The sequence below is a fragment of the Hypomesus nipponensis genome, chromosome 9 (assembly GCF_054491055.1).
Source record: "Hypomesus nipponensis isolate SF chromosome 9, ASM5449105v1, whole genome shotgun sequence".
Classification (NCBI taxonomy): domain Eukaryota; kingdom Metazoa; phylum Chordata; class Actinopteri; order Osmeriformes; family Osmeridae; genus Hypomesus; species Hypomesus nipponensis.
The window spans coordinates 16,434,623-16,452,597 of record NC_140369.1 but is presented as its reverse complement, the minus strand read 5'-3'; the positions used below and the strand labels follow the sequence as shown (position 1 = coordinate 16,452,597).

Sequence of the window (17,975 nt, the reverse complement as noted above, 5' to 3'; positions counted from 1 at the left end):
TCGTGTCACAGTCCGTAGGCTTTGTGGTGACCACTTTATGCACTACATGTGAGTTCAATCTCAATCTCATCATAAGAGTCAAACTTACCAATGTATGGGTACTGGGAACACTGTGTGTACACTGTCCCAATTGTCCCTGCACAGATTCCCACTTCTGGCTTTTGCCTTGTACTCCACTCTAAACTCAACACTACAAATTTATTGACAGCCTTTAAAAATATTTACTGCTCCACTTCCTCTCCCGGCGGGCACCCAGCCTGTAATCTCCCTCCCTCTTTATTAGATCATTTGTCAAACCCAAGAGCTTTTCTTCTCTCTTCTCTTTTCGTCATCCCCTCCTTCCACTTTAAGAAAAGGAATTGTGCAATGGGCCTTGGAGATTAACTCTTTCCATCCCTTCCTTTGCCTTTTTAAAACAGAATTTACAGCTGATTAGGCTCCTCAGTAAAGACAGGCCCTCTCCCAGAAGGAACGCTGCTAAACATTTATGCAAGGCCAGACGCAAAGACCCTTATGAAAAACACGTGTTCCTCCAGAAGCCCATGGAGAGAGGTCTCAGCAGAGAGTCATTGGGGGATGCGGCCCACGGGAGAGCTCCGCGGGGCGGGTTGGGACTGGTAAGAACATCAGGACACGGAAAGCCAAGCAGTGGTTGGTTTCATATGGCTCAGGCACGAGGAGAAATAAACAGAGGAAAGTGGATGTGACTCGGGAGACCCAATCGCACAATAGGCTACCAGAGCTCGCGTTCAACGACCCACTGGAGGGGAAAAACACGCGACTTCAGCTACCCAAAATGGCTTTTTTGGGTCGTTGTCAAAGTTAGCGCTGAGCTCATGCTATACCAGAGTACATGGAATCCCCCCAGCGTCCCAGTCCGATGTGTCTGAGGCTGACCTAAATATAGAAAGAGAGCCTCATTTACATACCTCCATCATCCCACAGCAGGAGAGAGGAGCTTTGTTATTACTGAGGTGTACGGGGTGGTTGGCATGGACACGTCGGCTAAAACGACCTCCAATGGGTGATTCCCACCACGCCGACCCGCAGAATACACAGGACGGCCACAGGTATGTCCCTGTCTCCCCGGGGAACCCACATCCCAGCCAATCAACTGTCAGGAGCTCTCTGGTCCCTTGTCAGAGTAACGAGACGTGACTGGAGCTCAGCAGCTTGCCAGCTGTAGGGTTTGTTCCATTCAGCCACTCTGTTCTGATAGACAGTTAGCTGTGTGTGGCACAGACTCTGGTGGTTTGTCACAGTGGAAAAGTATGACAAAGTGAAGGCTGGTGAAAATGTGGCCAGGTGGGGGGGAAGTGTGTCCTGCCCACAGACACCATTGATTTTCCATTGACTGTCCGTGCCTTCGTCTGACTAGTAAATATTGTTGGAAATACCTAGGTTGTCTATGCAGACACATCAATAGGAGTGTACCCACTTTTGTTCAAATACATAAACATGGAAATGAAGGAATAGAAGGGCAAGAAACAGACCTACGAAGCAGCGAACCCTAATAAAATAGATGAATAAACAGACTTACAGGACAGAGAAAACGCTCTAGATATTCAGTCGTTCAAGAGAAGAGGGAAGTGAGTTTAGGTCAACCAAATTCAATCTTTCTTAGACCAAGAGATTAGAAAAATGTATTAAGGAATGTGTTTCCAAATGAGCTCATCTCAACGACGTGAGTATAGCTTTCAAAGTAAACACAGAAAGGGTTGACACGAGGAGTGTGGTTAAATTGTGCACAGTAGCTAAAATCTTCATGAAGAGACTGAATCTTTGGTTGTGTTTATTTCATAGTTCATGAACTCAAATCTGGTCAGCATACAATACAATTGTTTGATTTATTCATGTGAAAAAAACGTACATTTATAGTTTTTGTTAGTTAAAGTAGCCTGTTTCAATGGGAAAGTGTAGGAGATACTTTAAGCTTTAGAAAATGTGCCCAGCAATAAAACAGGTTTTTAAAACGTCTCATATTCTTGAAAGCGCCTGTGCCCAGCATGGTGTCATCTCAGCATGGGGTCATTTCATGGACCATCCCTTTTGAACCCATATAAAAATCAGGTATGTAATCAAGTGTTTTGGTAACTCTGTGTCTTGGGGTTGAAAGGCCAGGAAAGGAGCCGCCACGGAATTTCAAACAGTGCTTTACAATCTCTAGGAAGCTGGAGCCGGATTTTAACTAGTGACCCGTGCCAATCCAAACACAGCGATTCCTCCCCAATTAGAAACGCTAAATGCATTTGACTCGGTGCTCTGCCAGGTCCGATGTGTGCAATTAATGCTGCCCTCATCTCTGCAAACTGGTGGGATGCTTCAGGTGGATTGTGTTACAGCGTGGGGCCAGAAGACGGCTGATTGGACAGACTTGATTCATCATCAGTTCACAAACATACCCTGGCCACTTGGGGGGTGGGTGGGATGGGGGGGGGGGGTGGACTGTGGAGCAGGAATGCATTTCATACATACATTTCTTTAAGGTCGGGTTCAGTGAGATGCAAGAGTCATGCAGACTCTTAATCGAAGAGGATGAGTTGAAATGAGTCTGGTACTGCGGACCTCTGAGGAAGCCCATATGGGAACAACCAGTGCAGATGTATTTAGCAGTGGTTGGTATACACACTTTGACCATAGGACAGCCCTGCCTGACCTATGCCTGATTTATATTCCACTACTGGGTGGCATTTTCTTATTATTTTGTGGCAAAGCACGCACAAGGATTCATCTCGGCATCACTGTGGGTTGTGAGTTTTGAAGGTGTTGTTTTGCACTAACCTAGCCTGGGGATTGCCACTCTCACAAAGATAGTTTACTAACAGAGATGGCACTCCATTGCATTTAATGAAAATCCATACCTCAAAACATTTAGCTGTGTGAGAGAGAGGTAATCCAATAAGACACATAACACAATTTCTGAATTACAGGAAGGCCTGAATCGAACCGGACCTAATGGATTATTACCTGAATACAGTATTTTGTGTCTTTCATTGAGATTGTTTTGCATATTCAAAATATCTGTATTGATTATTAAGACTGAGGCATGTCCCAGCTGGTCTATTTCTTGCCATAAATGAAGTTCAGCTACTTATTTCTTTTTGTGTGACTGTACCATCGCAAATCAATCCCACCGCCACAGATGTCTCCACTGAGGTACCATTCCTCCAACTAATGGTCACTCTCGGACTGGAGCGTCGATGGTAAACTAATCTGAAAGCTGCAAGGCACAGGAAACAGATCTCATTAGCACTCATTGAGCTATCTTCCAAGGAAACTTTCATCTCAAACGCTGTTACAATAGGCTTTAGAGCCAGCATAGGCTGACACTTACCTTATGCATTGAAGGCTACTATCATAGAGAGATGATGCATTGGATGGACCTTTGAACATTATTCAATTCACACAATCAATATAAGTGGTTTTGTGAAAGGAAATGTAATTTTAAAGAATGTTTAACTGAAGGTTTGGAACCACACTTGCGGTGAGGTAGTCCGGCCTAAAAACGGTGAGCTGAAAATGTCGCCCTCAGACCACAGTGGCATCGCCTTGGTCTTTTGGTCCACTTGGGCCTATGTATGAGCAAATATCCATATGATCCATTTGGGGTGTCACAATGCAGAAAAAAAAACGAACTGGAAAAGGCTACCTGTGGCCATGGGAGTTACATTTCTCCATATTTACATAGCCTACTTTTTCTCAAATGAATTAGAACTACTGCCACTTAAACACTTTGTGCAACCTCCTAAAATTACAGTTATGCTGTCACACTGTGGTAAAATTGAGAACTACACACTTGTCTCTGAATCAAATCAACCTGACTCTAGAGGGCGATATCCAGATTTGATCATGTTTTTGGACCCTTCAATACAATTTACCGTTTGCTTCTTTGTTTGTTTATAGTTTTCGCGGACTTCCTGTTTGAGTTTTGAGCAAGCGGTTGGCTAGCGTATCTCAGAAAAATAACATTGATAGCAAGTTAACGATAGTTGTCAGCATGGGGTGTGATGGAGGTACTATTCCCAAAAGGCACGAACTGGTAAAAGGTCCGAAGAAAGTTGAGAAGGTAAGTTAGCTGGATATCAAAACGAGTCAGTGTCGTCATCACTTAGACTACAGTACAGTATCACTAGCCTAGCGATGTTAGCCTAACAGCATAGACTAAACTCAGGTTATCAACTCTTCTTCGATATAAAATTATAAATGATAAAATAATGTGTAATTACAGTAGAGGTTAAATATGTATTGGAGGTAAATACACCTTGTCCAGGCTAGCTATCTGTGTTTGTAGCTAGCCATATAACTTGACGAGCTTTCTAGCTTTGCCCCATCCAGTGGAGCTAGCCTAAACTTAAGTTAGCTGCCTCGACCAAAACGTCGTATGCCCGTAATTCTTTCTGCAACATTGTATTCACTACTACTTCTAGGTTGATAAAAACGCAGAGCTTGCTGCCAAGTGGAAGTATTGCGCCCTGAGCCAGGAAAAACTGCGGCGTCCCATTGTTGCTTGTGATCTCGGAAGGTGAGTTTCCGTTGCATTTTACTACCTACATCCTCAGATTACTGGACGCTCCTGGTGTGTTTGCCTCCTTACAGCCCTCTTCATAAAGTGATCCGTTTGAAACTTACTCAAATGGTTTGAGAGTTAATATTTTATTTGCATTAGGATTCTCACATTCTTTGTCCAAGCTAACACGTGTTACATGGGTTTACAGGCTTTTCAACAAAGATGCAGTGATCGAATATCTTTTAGACAAAACAGCAGAGAGACCCAACACTGAGGTTGCAACACATATCCGTGGTATCAAGGTATGCTCTGTATGGTATCAAGTATACACTTCTATCCACCTCCCTTTGTTCAACCAGGCAGGGACACACCATCCAATGTCTGCAACCAAGCCATAGTGTTTGTTATGGTTCAGGTTGTGCTCATGAGGTTTGTGTATGTGCTTTTTCCCCCCACTTCCACCAACGTTCTAGGATGTGACAGAGCTGAACCTTACTGATAACCCTTCCTGGGAGGGGGAGGGGAGGAACACCAAGGGAGACCGCTATGAAGACATGCACTGTTCCATGTTCATATGCCCTGTGGTGGGCTTGGAGATGAATGGCAAACACAAGTAAGGTTCCCCAGCTCTGTCCTCCTCCTGGCCTGTATATCAGTGCCATCAGAGACGTTCACCCGATCCACAAGCCATTAACTTAAGTGTCTTGAGTTTCTAGACTAGGGGTGGTTTGATGTGATGTGGTTGATGTTACTTGGCTATTTTACAAGGCCCTGGCAACCTTGCAATGATACATGTACTTTAGGGAGTCAGATGGCTGAGCGGTTAGGGAATCAGGCTATTACTCAGAAGGTTGCCGGTTCAATTCCCGTCCGTGCAAAATGATGTTGTGTCCTTGGGCAAGGCACTTCACCCTACTTGCCTCGGGGGAATGTCCCTGTACTTACTGTAAGTCGCTCTGGATAAAAGCGTCTGCTAAATGTAAATGTGATATGTACTTCAAAAAGTTCCAGGATATTCTAGATTATCAATCAATGTATTATTTGCATAAAGCATAAAGTCACACATGAAACAAAACCATAGCATATACAGTAAAGCATAACATCAGAATCAAGTTATTTATTTTCAGTTTTTTATGTTTATAAACTGCTAAAAGGCTAAACCCGGGACCACAGGAAGATGGTTTATTTACTATAGATGTAAGCTTTTACAAAGGCCATCACAGTGAGTCCCCTGTCTTAAATCTTATGGAGAGCTTGTGGGGTGAGCTGAAGAGTCAACAAGCAGGACCAAGGACTACCAACTTTCAACTGCCTAGATTTCATTCACATTTTTACAAATGTCCTCAAATGGACATTCTTTCAGGACTCAAATCTCCTTTTAAAGGCTGAAACAGACTGCTCCGAGCTACATACTTTGAATTACTCATGAATAATCACAAAACAAAATATTAAGTCTATAAGGTATAGTAAGTATGTATAGTGAAATATAATTGGGCTATTGATTTTAATGTTGTTCTTCTGTGATGTCCTGTCTCAGGTTCTGTTACCTTCAGACCTGTGGCTGTGTGTTCTCTGAACGGGCTCTGAAGGAGGTCAAGACTGAGATCTGCCACAAGGTGAGGACATTCCCTGAGACGGTCACAACCGCATGTCCACCCGCCTCTCACACGGCTCTCATTCATCAGTGGTGCCCCCTGCTGCACGGGGAAGTTATGACACTCAAGGATTCAGGATTCCTGTTGTGTATTAGATACAGGGAGGGATGTGTTTCGTTTTGCAGTCTCCCCTTGAATTGTTATCCTGACATCAACAAAGAAACATCCCTTCTCTCTTCCTCCTCACCAAAGGAAGGGATGCAGCTCTGTCAGGATTCTCTTGGTACCTCCTCTCTGCATGACCTGTGTACCTCTTAACATAATGGTGTATTACAATCATCCACACACCTTCCCCCACCACAAATCTGTGCCTTTCACGTTCTGTATTCTCGCTGTCCACTAGATGGCGGAATATTTTGTGCCAAAGGACATGAAAGCAGATGGAGTCATCACATCTTATGTTCAGTGTGTCCTATTACATGATACGAATTATAGCAAGTTCCACAACACAGGTCTTTTGACCATATGCTACACTGTGAATTACCTATTGAAAATGATCTTTGCAGGCGGCGACAAGCAAAAGTCATGCATCAACATGCGGTTGACGTAAACATCCTGCATATGACCTTTCACTGCTTGGTTTCCTGCAGGACTTTTTTCAACAAAAAAAAATTACAACGTAGTTAAGGCGGCAGGCATGTGTTGCTTAGGCGGCCGCCTGAATTGAAAAGTGCTGCGGAAAAACCCTGTACTGAGAATTAAAGGTTTACCTAATTATGTTTCAAGTTCTAGGGTATCGAAGACTATCTAGGGTTCAATATATAATTAAATCACAAATCCAGGCTTACTGGTCTTGTGCTTGTGACAGGTGTTTGCTTATGAAGGCTTACTGGTCTTGTGCTTGTAAGTAGCCAGTGAATCCTTCTCCCCCTCTGGGTCCCTGGTCACGCCAGTGGAGAGGAAGTGGGTGGCAGTGAGGCATTTTCAATGCTCTGTTGCACTAACTTCAGGCCTATATAGACCCCAGTCCAGGTTTTTCACAGTAGTGAATGATTAATGCTATGAGGCACGATTGGTGTCTGAGTCGCTTGTGTGTTCCCATGTGTCTCTCAGACAAACACGAAACCCTTAAAAAAAACAACCTTCAGATATGGATGATTTTCTTTAGGATTAGGGTTACATTACGCAGTCTAAAATGATTTAATGTGAACCACACAGTCTCTGTGCTTTGACTGGGAATAGAGCAAAAGTAGTATTCTTTTTATTTGGACGTTACTGATGAATAAATCTGTAACCAAGATAAGGCTGTTACCTTCTTTTCCAGCAGTTGGTTATTCATTATAATCAGTTACCATGGTGAGAGGTCATTTGGATAAAAGGGTACAGGATACACAAGAAGGTTTGTCTCTGAGCACACTCTGACAATCAATGGGTCTTGGCAACATGGCAGGAAAATCCAGCTCCAGCTGGCCTGCAGTGCTTTGATACGGAATGCCATGGAAACCAGATAGCCACTGAATCTCACAGGAGGTCTTCCCAGACCTCCAGTGAGCTGATAGGACACAGTGGGACTTATGTAAATGGAGTACCTTGTTGCGTGTCAGAAAGGGGTAACGCACTTTTTAATGCATTTATTTGACCACCGATGTCACAAACAAAAACAGTATATTTTCTACAGAGACTCATTTTTTTCCTTCCAAGTAGTTTAAAACAACATTTAAAAGCAGGCAGTTGTAGCTTAGGTTTTCTACCTAATAACATTGTTTACGTGATTTAGTTTCACAATAAATAAAACAATAAATAAATACATATTATTTATGTTCACTTTTTGTAACAGCAATCTTCCATTGTTATTAGCAGCAGAAGCTATAAGGCATTGCGTGAGCAATTCGTTTTTATTGCTCATTTTTTAAATGGCTGAATCCTTAAAACAAGGACAAATTCTTTAACAGGAGTTGTAGCCATAGGCTGTTAAAACGAACATCAGAAAATGTAGCAATCGATTCAACAATACACAGGTCTCTTTACAGTTGGGAAAAAACTTAGCAGCAGAGTACATTTGTAATAAGAAAAAAGGAACAAAAAAAAGATAACATGATATGAGCTGGATTTTGCTGACTGAATACCCATGGGTCTGTATTTAGCCTCTGTGAGAGCAGACTACATGGGTCTGTAGTTAGCCTCTGTGAGCGCAGACTACATGCCCCATAACCCCCTGTGACATGTGAGAACTCTGGAGAGTCTCTTAGTGCGCCATCCCCTAAGCCACTCTGCCCTTAGTGATACACCAAGCCTATTTTTAGCACGAGCGTCTCAACCAAACAAGATATGTCAGTGCTCACAGTCTAATCATCTGTGCAAGATTTCAGTATATTGTGAATTTAGAAAAATAGATGTTGTTTTTTTTGTGTTTGTAATAAGCCTGCTCATGCTAGCATTGGTGAGCCTGGGTCCACTTTTAGCTGCCAGTCTCCTGATTAGATGCTGTTTCTGTCTCATAAAAGCTTGATTCCCCAAACTGCCTCTATCACCTTCCCAGATTATTGCCATTATCAGGACCTTTGAAATTGAAGGACCATCCTACCACACAAACAATCAAATCTAGCCTTTGATAGTAGCTTTTTTTCTAGTGCAGGGTCGAGCTTCAAACCTGTGAGAAAACGTAGCTTCAATCTCTGGAGGGCCGTGTCGTTCATAGTAGCTCAGCAGTCTTCCAGCCGGAAGCTGCTGTCTCAGAGTCCCGCGGTGGCGTTGGATCGGCTGCTGGTGGAGACGGTGCTGTTGCCCAGTGCGGTCAGGAGCCAGGAGGGCTCTATGGGCACGGAGGCTTGCTGCAGGACCTTGTTTCTGTGCCACAGCTCCAGACAGTCCAGGGCCACCGGGAAGTTCCCGCTCTCAAATTTGTTGGCAAACATGCTGTTTCTGTTGACGATCCACTGCAGATCCCCCAGACCGTAGATGCAGATGTCCCTGACGTATCGACCTGCCAATGACACTTTAACACGTAAACACAAAGAAATACTGAGGGAGGGGGGGGGGGGTTGGACTGGATGATAACTGTTGAGGAGTGAGGAACGAGGATCGATAACATCATCACGGATGGAGGACACACGAGCAAAACAAAATAGCAATGCTGCAGGCCCATTATCTCTGGTTGCATAAACATTCTAATCAGTAGTCCAATCTAGAGCTTGAGGAGAGAGATTACCCCTTCCCCTTCGTTTACCCCTAGCCCTTGTCCCTCGAAATCGAGTGGAAGGCCTAGGGGTGAAAACTTACCCCTATGAAATGAGACACCACTTGGTTATGGTTACGTCATCTAGCACGCATCGATGTCTTCAAAGCAAGTAGTGTTATGCCCTGATGTCAAATGAAATTCGCTGCTCATGGAACTGAATAAAACTGTAGATGGACTGCATGGAGTCCATTCAAGGCTAGTCAGAGAAATGCGGGACTGTTGTGCCAATCCTGTCACGTTAGCGTAGCAAACTAGCAATTTTTAAAACCACTTTTAAATTAAGAACATGGTTGCCAAAATATATGTACAGTACAAAACAAGACTGTCGTAATTTGTAAATCAATTATTGAAGCCGAAAATACATTTATGGGACTCTGGGTGATCTGGCCATCATTGCTGCCGGTTGCGCAGTGTATTCTGGGTTCCCCTTGGTTTCAAGTAAGCTCCCGAAAATACTTGGTTTTAAGGGGTGTTTACCCCTTCCCCTTAGCCCTACCCCTCTATCAAAACGAGAATTGGGATCGCCCGTACTCTCACGTGAACGCACACAACTAAGGGGTAGGGGTAAGACAGAGAAATGGGATTTGGCCTGAACCATCATGTGTGAGGACACTTGAGATGAACAGCAGTGACAGAGTTTGGATTAGCTAAGAATATGGAGAGTTACATGTATCGAAAATCTGGTTGAAATAGACGATGATGGGACAGTCAGCAGCCCAGCTAAAATGGAGGCTGCGGTACGAGCATTTTACCGTGGCATCCGAAATGTGCTGATCCCTCTTGATCTTTCCACTTTATCGCCCGGATTGCTCCATCCCAGCCTCCATCTAAGTCACTTCCTGGCACTCCTTGAAGAACATCATCATTACATTAGTCATTGTTAACAATGCAGGAACAGTCATTGACCACTCAACAGATCAAAATAGGCACCAAGTCAATGGTTGACTTGTATTGTGTAAGTCAAGATTGTATCTGGTGCTTTGAAACCTGTTTATGTTCCATGTTGGATTCCAGGCAAAGGTTAGCGTCTCTAAGGTTAGTGACTATGATAAAAGAGACCCCAAAGAGACTATGTTGACTTAATCTTAATTCCCCCTCCACTGAGCCAAAATGTACTTCTCTACTTTCCTTTCACAATCTTACCTTTGATGTGGTTCAGTGTGACCCAGTAGTGTTCATCGGGGCTGAAAGTGTCTCTGGACCACTCTAGTAGGTCGCGGGCCACCTGGTTCTTCAGAACATAGTCCACAAAGGGCCTGGTTAGGGCGTAGTAAGCCGTACCAAAGTAAACCTCCAGGCCATGGGGTGGGGGCTTCTTCTTGTCTTTCCCCCATTGGACAACGTAAGAGCCCTTGACCTCCCGGTGATGGAACTGGGTCCTGTGCCTCATAACTGGGGGTTGCTTGACCCCAGGGGTCATGTTTCGGTCCCTCCACTCCTTGCTCTGCATGTAGCGTACTAGCTCCAGGTTGCTCTTGACGGGGAAGTCCTGGCCGCAGAGGTTGATGACCTTCCTCCAGGCCACCGGGGACCTCACCAGGTCCCTCATGCAGTTGATGTCGGCCTGGAGACGCGTGAAGCCTGCGTAGGTCACCGTCTCGCTGCGGCTGGACAGGAAGGCATTTGGAAGGCAGCCCACCAAATTCTCGACGGCGGCCCGGTACTCGGGCGAGGCTTTGAGATCCACATGGATGCAGTAGACGTTATGGGGTGCGTATATGGCCCGTAAGAGGCGGACGAACAGCGCCAGCTCCTTGTGGACGGTGAGGATGAAGGCTAATGGATAGTCTTCCTCCTCGCGGCTCAAAGAGCCGGTGATGAAGTGGAGGTCTCTGAGCAGCTGTGGGCAGCCCAGAACCTGGCCGCTGACATGTTCCAGAAGTTCCACCTCACTTTCCACCTGGGCGGGGGGAGGGGGGGGGGACAGCTCTCGGTTTAGCTTGTGACCCAAAATGCAAATCTCTTAGAATAGATATTCACTGTACTATCACACACAGGCATTCCTGAGGGGCAAATGAAATGAAAACAGGCAGACAATACAAATGGAGGCATACAGACATACAACCTTGCAGTCGTGGTGTTGCCATAGCGTTTCGTCGGTGGTGCTGGGGAGGAAGGTTTGGCAGTAGGTGGTGAAGGCCCTGCAGCTGAGAGGCCCACTCTGGGCTTGAGGGCCTGTGTGAGTCCGGGTCCTCAGGTAGATGACGGAGCAGAAGAGAATGCAGATTCCCAGGCAGAACAAGAAGCTGCACTTGGTGCCCTCAAGCTGGAGCATAGTATTCCGGCTCGACACCAACCCCTTCTTGCAACCTCCTGTAACCATGACGGCCACAGTTACCGTATTGCAACCAGACAAGATACCTCAGTACTCCTCAGGAACAGTGTTCCAATCTTGATTCACAGATGGTGAAAGATTAAACCCGCTCATAGCTTTGAAAATTAATCACGGTTGTGGCGGAACGGAAGTTGCAGCAACCAGGAAAGAGGTGTTCCATCAAATTCTTTACATGTTTCTTCTTTGTTCTTGCTCCTACCCCTGACCTAACACTTCCTTGTTGAAAATGATTTGCATATTTCATCGATGATGGTAGAGATCATTTCCATGAATCCTAATAGTATTTATCTTTGTTGACACAGCTGAAGCTTTGCAAGTCTGTGTACCTGCAGTTTAATACTGCTCACAGACAGACGCCATTTAGTCATTTAGCAGACGCTCGTATCCAGAGTGACTTACAGTAAGTACAGGGACATGAAGTGCCTTGCCCAAAGGCATCATAAATGTCATTTGGCACGGCGGGGAATTGATCCGGCAACCTTCTGATTACTAGCCCGAGTCCCTCACCGCTCAGCCATCTGACTATACCCCCCCACCCCCCCCCCGTGTTGGGTCTCAACACTACTCAAGGGAGTTGACTTAATAGCACCTTGGAGAAATGTATTCACCCAAACCCTGTTGCCTCACCCACGGGTGAGATTTGGACACTGTGTCTGCTTTTAGAAGTGATCAAATGATGTCTCTTGGTCTACAGCAAGATATTAGGACATGACAAGATTGCACAGACATGATTTAATCTCCACTATCCACTTCCTTTTTTAGATAGGGGAAGAATGGAGTATCAGTTATTTATCTGAACGTTGTCACAAGGACAAAGAAGCCTGTTGTTTGCATGATTTCAATCATTGAGCTGCTGTAATAATTATTTATTTGAAGTCGATGTTTGACGTATTCCCAGGATATCAAACTTTTAAACTGACGTTGAGAAATGTTGTTTTGAGAAAGAGGCTATTTAAACTCCCTTCACTGGCATTTAAATAAAGCTAGTGAGCGTCAAAACAAACCCTTTGCTGAAGTGCACCCAACTACGCACTGCTTCCTAAAATAGCAGAATTAATAATTCCATTTTATCTCACGTGAAGGCAAAACACACAACAGCATGCCTCCTCCATTTTGATTTGAACAAAATGAACAAATAGAAAGCAACTGACCCCAATGTACACACCCAAAGACCCACAGCCACTCACCTCAACTGCAGTTAACCCCTGGCTCCTTCCATGCAAAAAAGGGGTTTCAAACATGAGCTGTGGCCACGGCCTCGACCATGGTGAGTGCTGGCCGAGTCAGAGGGTTCCGTCCAGACGCACACTCAGGAGGACAGGAGCCATGGTCGTCAGTGGCGGCAGCAGCAGCAGCAGTAGCGCTGGGCTGGAGCTGAAACAGTGGTGTGTGTTGCCAGGCTGCACTCTCGGTTATGTTGTTGTTGTCTTAGGCGGGGGTCGGCCCGGGAGACTGCCCGTGCCCGTGCGTGCGGCCGTGGTGGTGGTGGTGGCGGCGTCGTCTCGCGCTCTCCTCTGGAAGCGAGGTGCTCGCTGTGCATCTCCCCAGAGAGATTGGCTCTGCCTGGTTGCCTTGCTGACACATTCACACAAGCACTTTTTTTTTTTTCTCTCTCTCTCTCTTTTTTTTTTTTTTTTTTTTTTTTTTTTACAAGTCTCCACCCGCTTCCCGTTACTGTCTCTTCACCTTTCCTTTCCCCCTCCCCCCCCCCCAACTAACTTCTGCAACTTCTGGCTGTCTCCCTCTATAAACTAGGGTGTAACTATGTCGACTGACCCAGTGTATTTCCTTTGCCTTAATGCTGCAGGGGTTTGTAGGAAATAGATGTATTCTCTTAGGTGACAGCAGGTCTCTGTGTCTTGGTTTGTTTGATTAAATATCTGCCTGGCCGTTTGGCTTGCAGGCTGGCCGTTTGACTGGCTGGGTGGCTGTTTGGCTTGCAGAAGTAATGGCGACAGCGGTGTTTGTTGACTGCCTGGTCAGCGATTGAGATTAGCGCTCTTGTGTTAACATACCACATGGCTAGAGGTCACAGTGACCCACTCCTGGGACACAATAGATGTGTGTGTGTAACTAGTATCTCTGCTTTTGAAAATTAGACTTCAGAAGAAATGTGTATTTTTTCACATTTCTAACTAAATTACAGTATTTTCCTGTCTTTAACCTAAATCTCCACAGTTTGAATCCAGTGGTGCAGGGATTTGTGTCATTGTTCAAAGTCCACTCCAAAAAAATACTTTTTCACCAAGATGTAATAATTAACTAATAATAATAATAATACTACTACATTTTATTTATATAGCGCTTTTCAAGAGACTCAAAGTCACTTTACATGGTTAAAATAAACATAGAACAAGTACATCATATAAAATCACAGCATTTTTACACATTAAAAGCAGATCTAAAAAGGTGCGTTTTAACTAATGATTTAAAAGTTGACAGGTTGGTGCAGTCTCTGATGGGTTTGGGGAATGAATTCCAAAGGGAGGGAGCAGCGATGGAGAAAGCTCTGTCACCCCAGGTTCGGTGCTTGGTCCTGAGTGGGGTGGACAGGAGGTTGGCATCGGAGGAACGGAGGGAGCGGGAGGGAGTGTGGTGGTGAAGCAGGTCGGTGAGGTGTAGCGGGGGGCCTCTCACATTTGGTTATTTGAGACTTATTTAGCATAGAACCCAAAATATATATTGTTCTACAGGAATTACATTTAGTATTGCCTACTGTTTGGGGTAGGCTATTATTTGCATTTAAATGCCTCAGAGTAGAATTCTTAACATACAATGTTAAGTTCTACATCCATAGCACTTCAAGCTCTACCCACATCCTGATGATGCAGTTGCTTGATTGCAGTTGCAAAAGATAACGTTTGTTTCTTTGCTGTGGGCTGTGACTTTACCTTTTGTGAGTTCATCAGAATCTGATTGGTGGTGACTTCCTTTCGGGGGGAAAATCTTGAGTGTTTCCGACACAGATTAATTTTTGGCAGTGCGCCCCAGAATCAACACCGGCTGCCACATATTGCGTTTCATTTTTTTTTTGTTTTAACACTATTTAGGTTAAAACACGCAGCGTATTCATTCAGCTGCATTTCCTTTCCCTGCTCTCCCTCCATCTCTCTGTCACTCACGCGTCTTTCTCACATACACACACAAAGGTTAACACAAACGTTAGCAACGATGAATACCTACGGCGTTCTAGTAAGACCGACAGCTATATCAGCGAGCCTTCAGCATTAGTGCCGTAGTTAAAGGTCTAGGAAAGTTGAGACTACTTTTCGCTAGGTACCCACGAACATATCTTAATCGAAGGCTCCCCTGTGTTCTTTTTTTGGTGAGAAGTATCAGGAGCTAGCTACTTACCCGGCGTCATGAAGCCCCCCCCCCCCACAAATAGCTTTCTAATCTTTGAGAAACACTGCTTGATATTCATTCAGTCCTTTTTGCTCTAGTGTGGAGACCCGTTCCAAGATGGAGATATGGTGGTGCTCAACGGCCCCAAAGATGACGTGGACAAACTGATAAAGAGGATGGTGGAAAAGAGGGCCAAGGCCAAAACCAAGGTACACCACTGACTAAATAAAGTGGAGTTCCAGCCAGCCGTCCAGCTAGTGGATGTAGGGCCACTCCTTTTCAAGCACCCTGTAAACGTATAAACTGCTGTTCTTCCTGTTCAGAAACCAAAGAAGAGCAAGGGACCTGAGAGTGTCTCTAAAGCGTCGGATTCAAAAGGTAGGCCTCTCTGGAAACTTTGCACCCACTTCAGACACAAACTTCAGGAAAAAGGATTGCTCACATCCTTTTCACTGTTCCAAGTATGAGTGCTAGCCTACTTCTGGAACATTCACTTTTTCCACCCCTCTCTTTCTCTCTTCATTCTCTCGTACTCAGTTCTCTCGCTGTCTCTCTACTGACAGTTCACCTCAAAAGGCACCTAGCTGGGGGTTTCCTGTTTCAAACTCTTTTCAACACAATGCTTGTGATCCTAACCGGAAAAAGGCGTTGGTTGTTAACACTGAGTATTCATTTGTAAGCAAAATAATAGTGACAAAAAACGATGCCGGTTAAATTTACATTTACATTACATTCATTCATTTAGCAGACGCTTTTATCCAAAGCGACTTCCAAGAGAGAGCTTTACAAAGTGCATAGGTCACTGATAATAACAACAAGATAACCCCCAAAGCATTGCGGGTAGCCAAAACAAGAAGTACACATTGTGAACAACTAAAAAAATAAGTGCTAAAGGGAGGAAACCATAAGAGCATGTAGTTAAACAAGTTACAATTAAACAACATGAAACTCTAAGTGCAAGTGTACCTGTAGGAAAGCAATAAAAATAGGATTAACTAAAATAGAAAACAGTTTAAATCAGCTACCACTAACAAACAAGAGCAACAGTCTAAGCAAGAGTCATTGTGATCCTTGAGGAAACCAGCGTTGGGTTCAGCAAACCATTTCTAAGTACCGTTGTACTCCCGGATAAAGTGCGTCTTGAGCCTTCTCTTGAAGGTGGAGAGACAGTCTGCGTCTCTGATGGAAGTGGGGAGTTGATTCCACCACTGGGGGGCCAGGCAGGAGAAGAGCTTGTGTTGGGACCGGGCGGTCTCGAGTGGTGGGACCAACAGGCGGTTGTCTGAAGAAGACCCTAGGTGGCGGGTGGGGGTGTAAGGCTGCAGGAGAGACTTGATGTAGTCGGGTGCAGTCCCAGTCACTGCTCGGAAAGTCAGTACCAGGGTCTTGAATCTGATGCGGGCTGTTATGGGTAGCCAGTGGAGGGAGATGAGGAGCGGGGTAACTTACGTAATTTACAGCAATATACTGATACAGTGAAGCCAGTAATTTAAATTATACAGTTCAGAACTTAGCAGCGGGGTTGCTTGAATGATGTACAGTATTTCCTTTTTCATTGAGTTTATAGAGCAAATGGGGACTGGCTGGCATCTTTTTTTAATGCAATTATCTTGGCTCAGCATAAGATTAGTTTATATTACAAAATACAGGGGGAAGCTCTGGACAGGTCGCTGTCAGGAGACAGATCCAATAAAGACTAACCACACCATACAGAGTAGACTTGGACCATTGAGGCAGCATTCTGTATTGTGATTGATAAGTGGATGTCCAGAGAAGTGATTGACGAAAAAGCACATTGGCAAGTTATGGAAAAAAAACACATTTTATTTATGATGCCCATCCCAACTATTTTTTTTTTTGTCATAACATGTTTTAGTTACTTACTCTAATATTGTTAACACCTCAGCACCCCTTAACACTTACAATGCACAGCAATCATCAACAAGCAACTGTATCAAGGATAAAAAGTATAACAAATATGTGACATGGGATTGAATTGAGTGAAAACTTGCCCATTCTTATTAATTTCTTAGTGATTTATCTGGTTTCACAGTTGGTGTTGTTGTTGTTGTGTTTATATGTATTTAGAGAATCCAGATTCCTGTCAAGTTGATTCTGTGGAGGGAAAGACTTCAACACAGACTGACGGGGAAAGCAGTCAGTCAGGTATTGTATTCACATCCCGCAACAGCTACATGACTAATCCCCCGATTGTGACAAACTTGTATGATTCTCCTGACCGTAGGCGTTAACCTCTCTGCTCCTCCTGTTCTCTTGCAGAAGCAGGACCCTCTGGATCAGCCAGTTCTTCCAACGGAGTGAAGTCCTCAGTGGGTCCTGGTAGCAAGAGGTCTATCCAGGCAATGGAGGAGAAGTCCGAGGTGTACAAATCCCTCTTCACCTCTCACAGCTCTGCCAAACGCACCAAAGCCCAGACCTCCAATTGGGTCACTCACACCCCGTATCATTTCTAAATAGACCCAGGTGCCCCGTCAAGCCCAAGACCAACTTGGTCTGGATGTAGACCCCCTAATGCCTGTACCTGCTCTTCCTGTAGCTCTGTATGCGCTGGTGAGGATATGTTTATTTCGGCCATAAGAAGCAGGGCCGTTTGTACAATCACATTTTTCTCTTCAATTTTCATTGTTTCAAATTCATTAACTTTCAGATGACCAGTGCTCAAGGGAATGTTTTCTCTATAGGGAGGGAGGGAGGGAGGGGGGAGGGAGGGGGGGAGGGAAGGGGGGATCTTGTCAGTGAAAGTTTTATTTTCATTTATAAAAATGTGTATGCCTCACTAGAATATTGACAGCATTTATTTACACACTTCTCATTTTGGATACACCTTAGGCTATCCTCCAAAATAAAGGTAAATATTTGTGGATCATTGGATGCTGGGTCAGCTGTCTGTCAATCTGTTTTCCTTTTAAAATAACTTATGTTGATCTTTCAAAG

General features: G+C 44.6%; 2 protein-coding genes across 3 annotated transcripts; one reads left to right on the top strand and one right to left on the bottom strand.

The window, feature by feature from the left end:
• Positions 1-3,903: 3,903 nt before the first annotated feature.
• rtf2 (replication termination factor 2) lies at positions 3,904-17,724 on the top strand. The gene is made up of 9 exons (XM_084705644.1): positions 3,904-4,066; positions 4,428-4,522; positions 4,716-4,809; positions 4,981-5,120; positions 6,045-6,123; positions 15,119-15,229; positions 15,344-15,398; positions 17,109-17,186; positions 17,301-17,724. The coding sequence occupies exons 1-9, from the start codon at positions 3,998-4,000 to the stop codon at positions 17,492-17,494; spliced, it is 915 nt and encodes a 304-aa protein (XP_084561770.1). The 5' UTR covers positions 3,904-3,997; the 3' UTR covers positions 17,495-17,724.
• gcnt7 (glucosaminyl (N-acetyl) transferase family member 7) lies at positions 7,670-13,283 on the bottom strand. 2 transcript variants are annotated; one of them, XM_084705643.1, is made up of 5 exons: positions 12,863-13,283; positions 11,406-11,653; positions 10,484-11,240; positions 10,093-10,188; positions 7,670-9,085 (listed from the first exon to the last, which is right to left on the bottom strand). In XM_084705643.1, exons 2-5 carry the CDS (start codon positions 11,613-11,615, stop codon positions 8,835-8,837), a joined length of 1,314 nt encoding a protein of 437 aa, XP_084561769.1. In that variant the 5' UTR covers positions 11,616-11,653; positions 12,863-13,283; the 3' UTR covers positions 7,670-8,834. The 2 variants fall into 2 exon arrangements, with proteins under 2 accessions (XP_084561769.1, XP_084561768.1); XM_084705642.1 differs by lacking the exon at positions 12,863-13,283 and having other exon boundaries at positions 11,406-11,706.
• Positions 17,725-17,975: the final 251 nt, after the last annotated feature.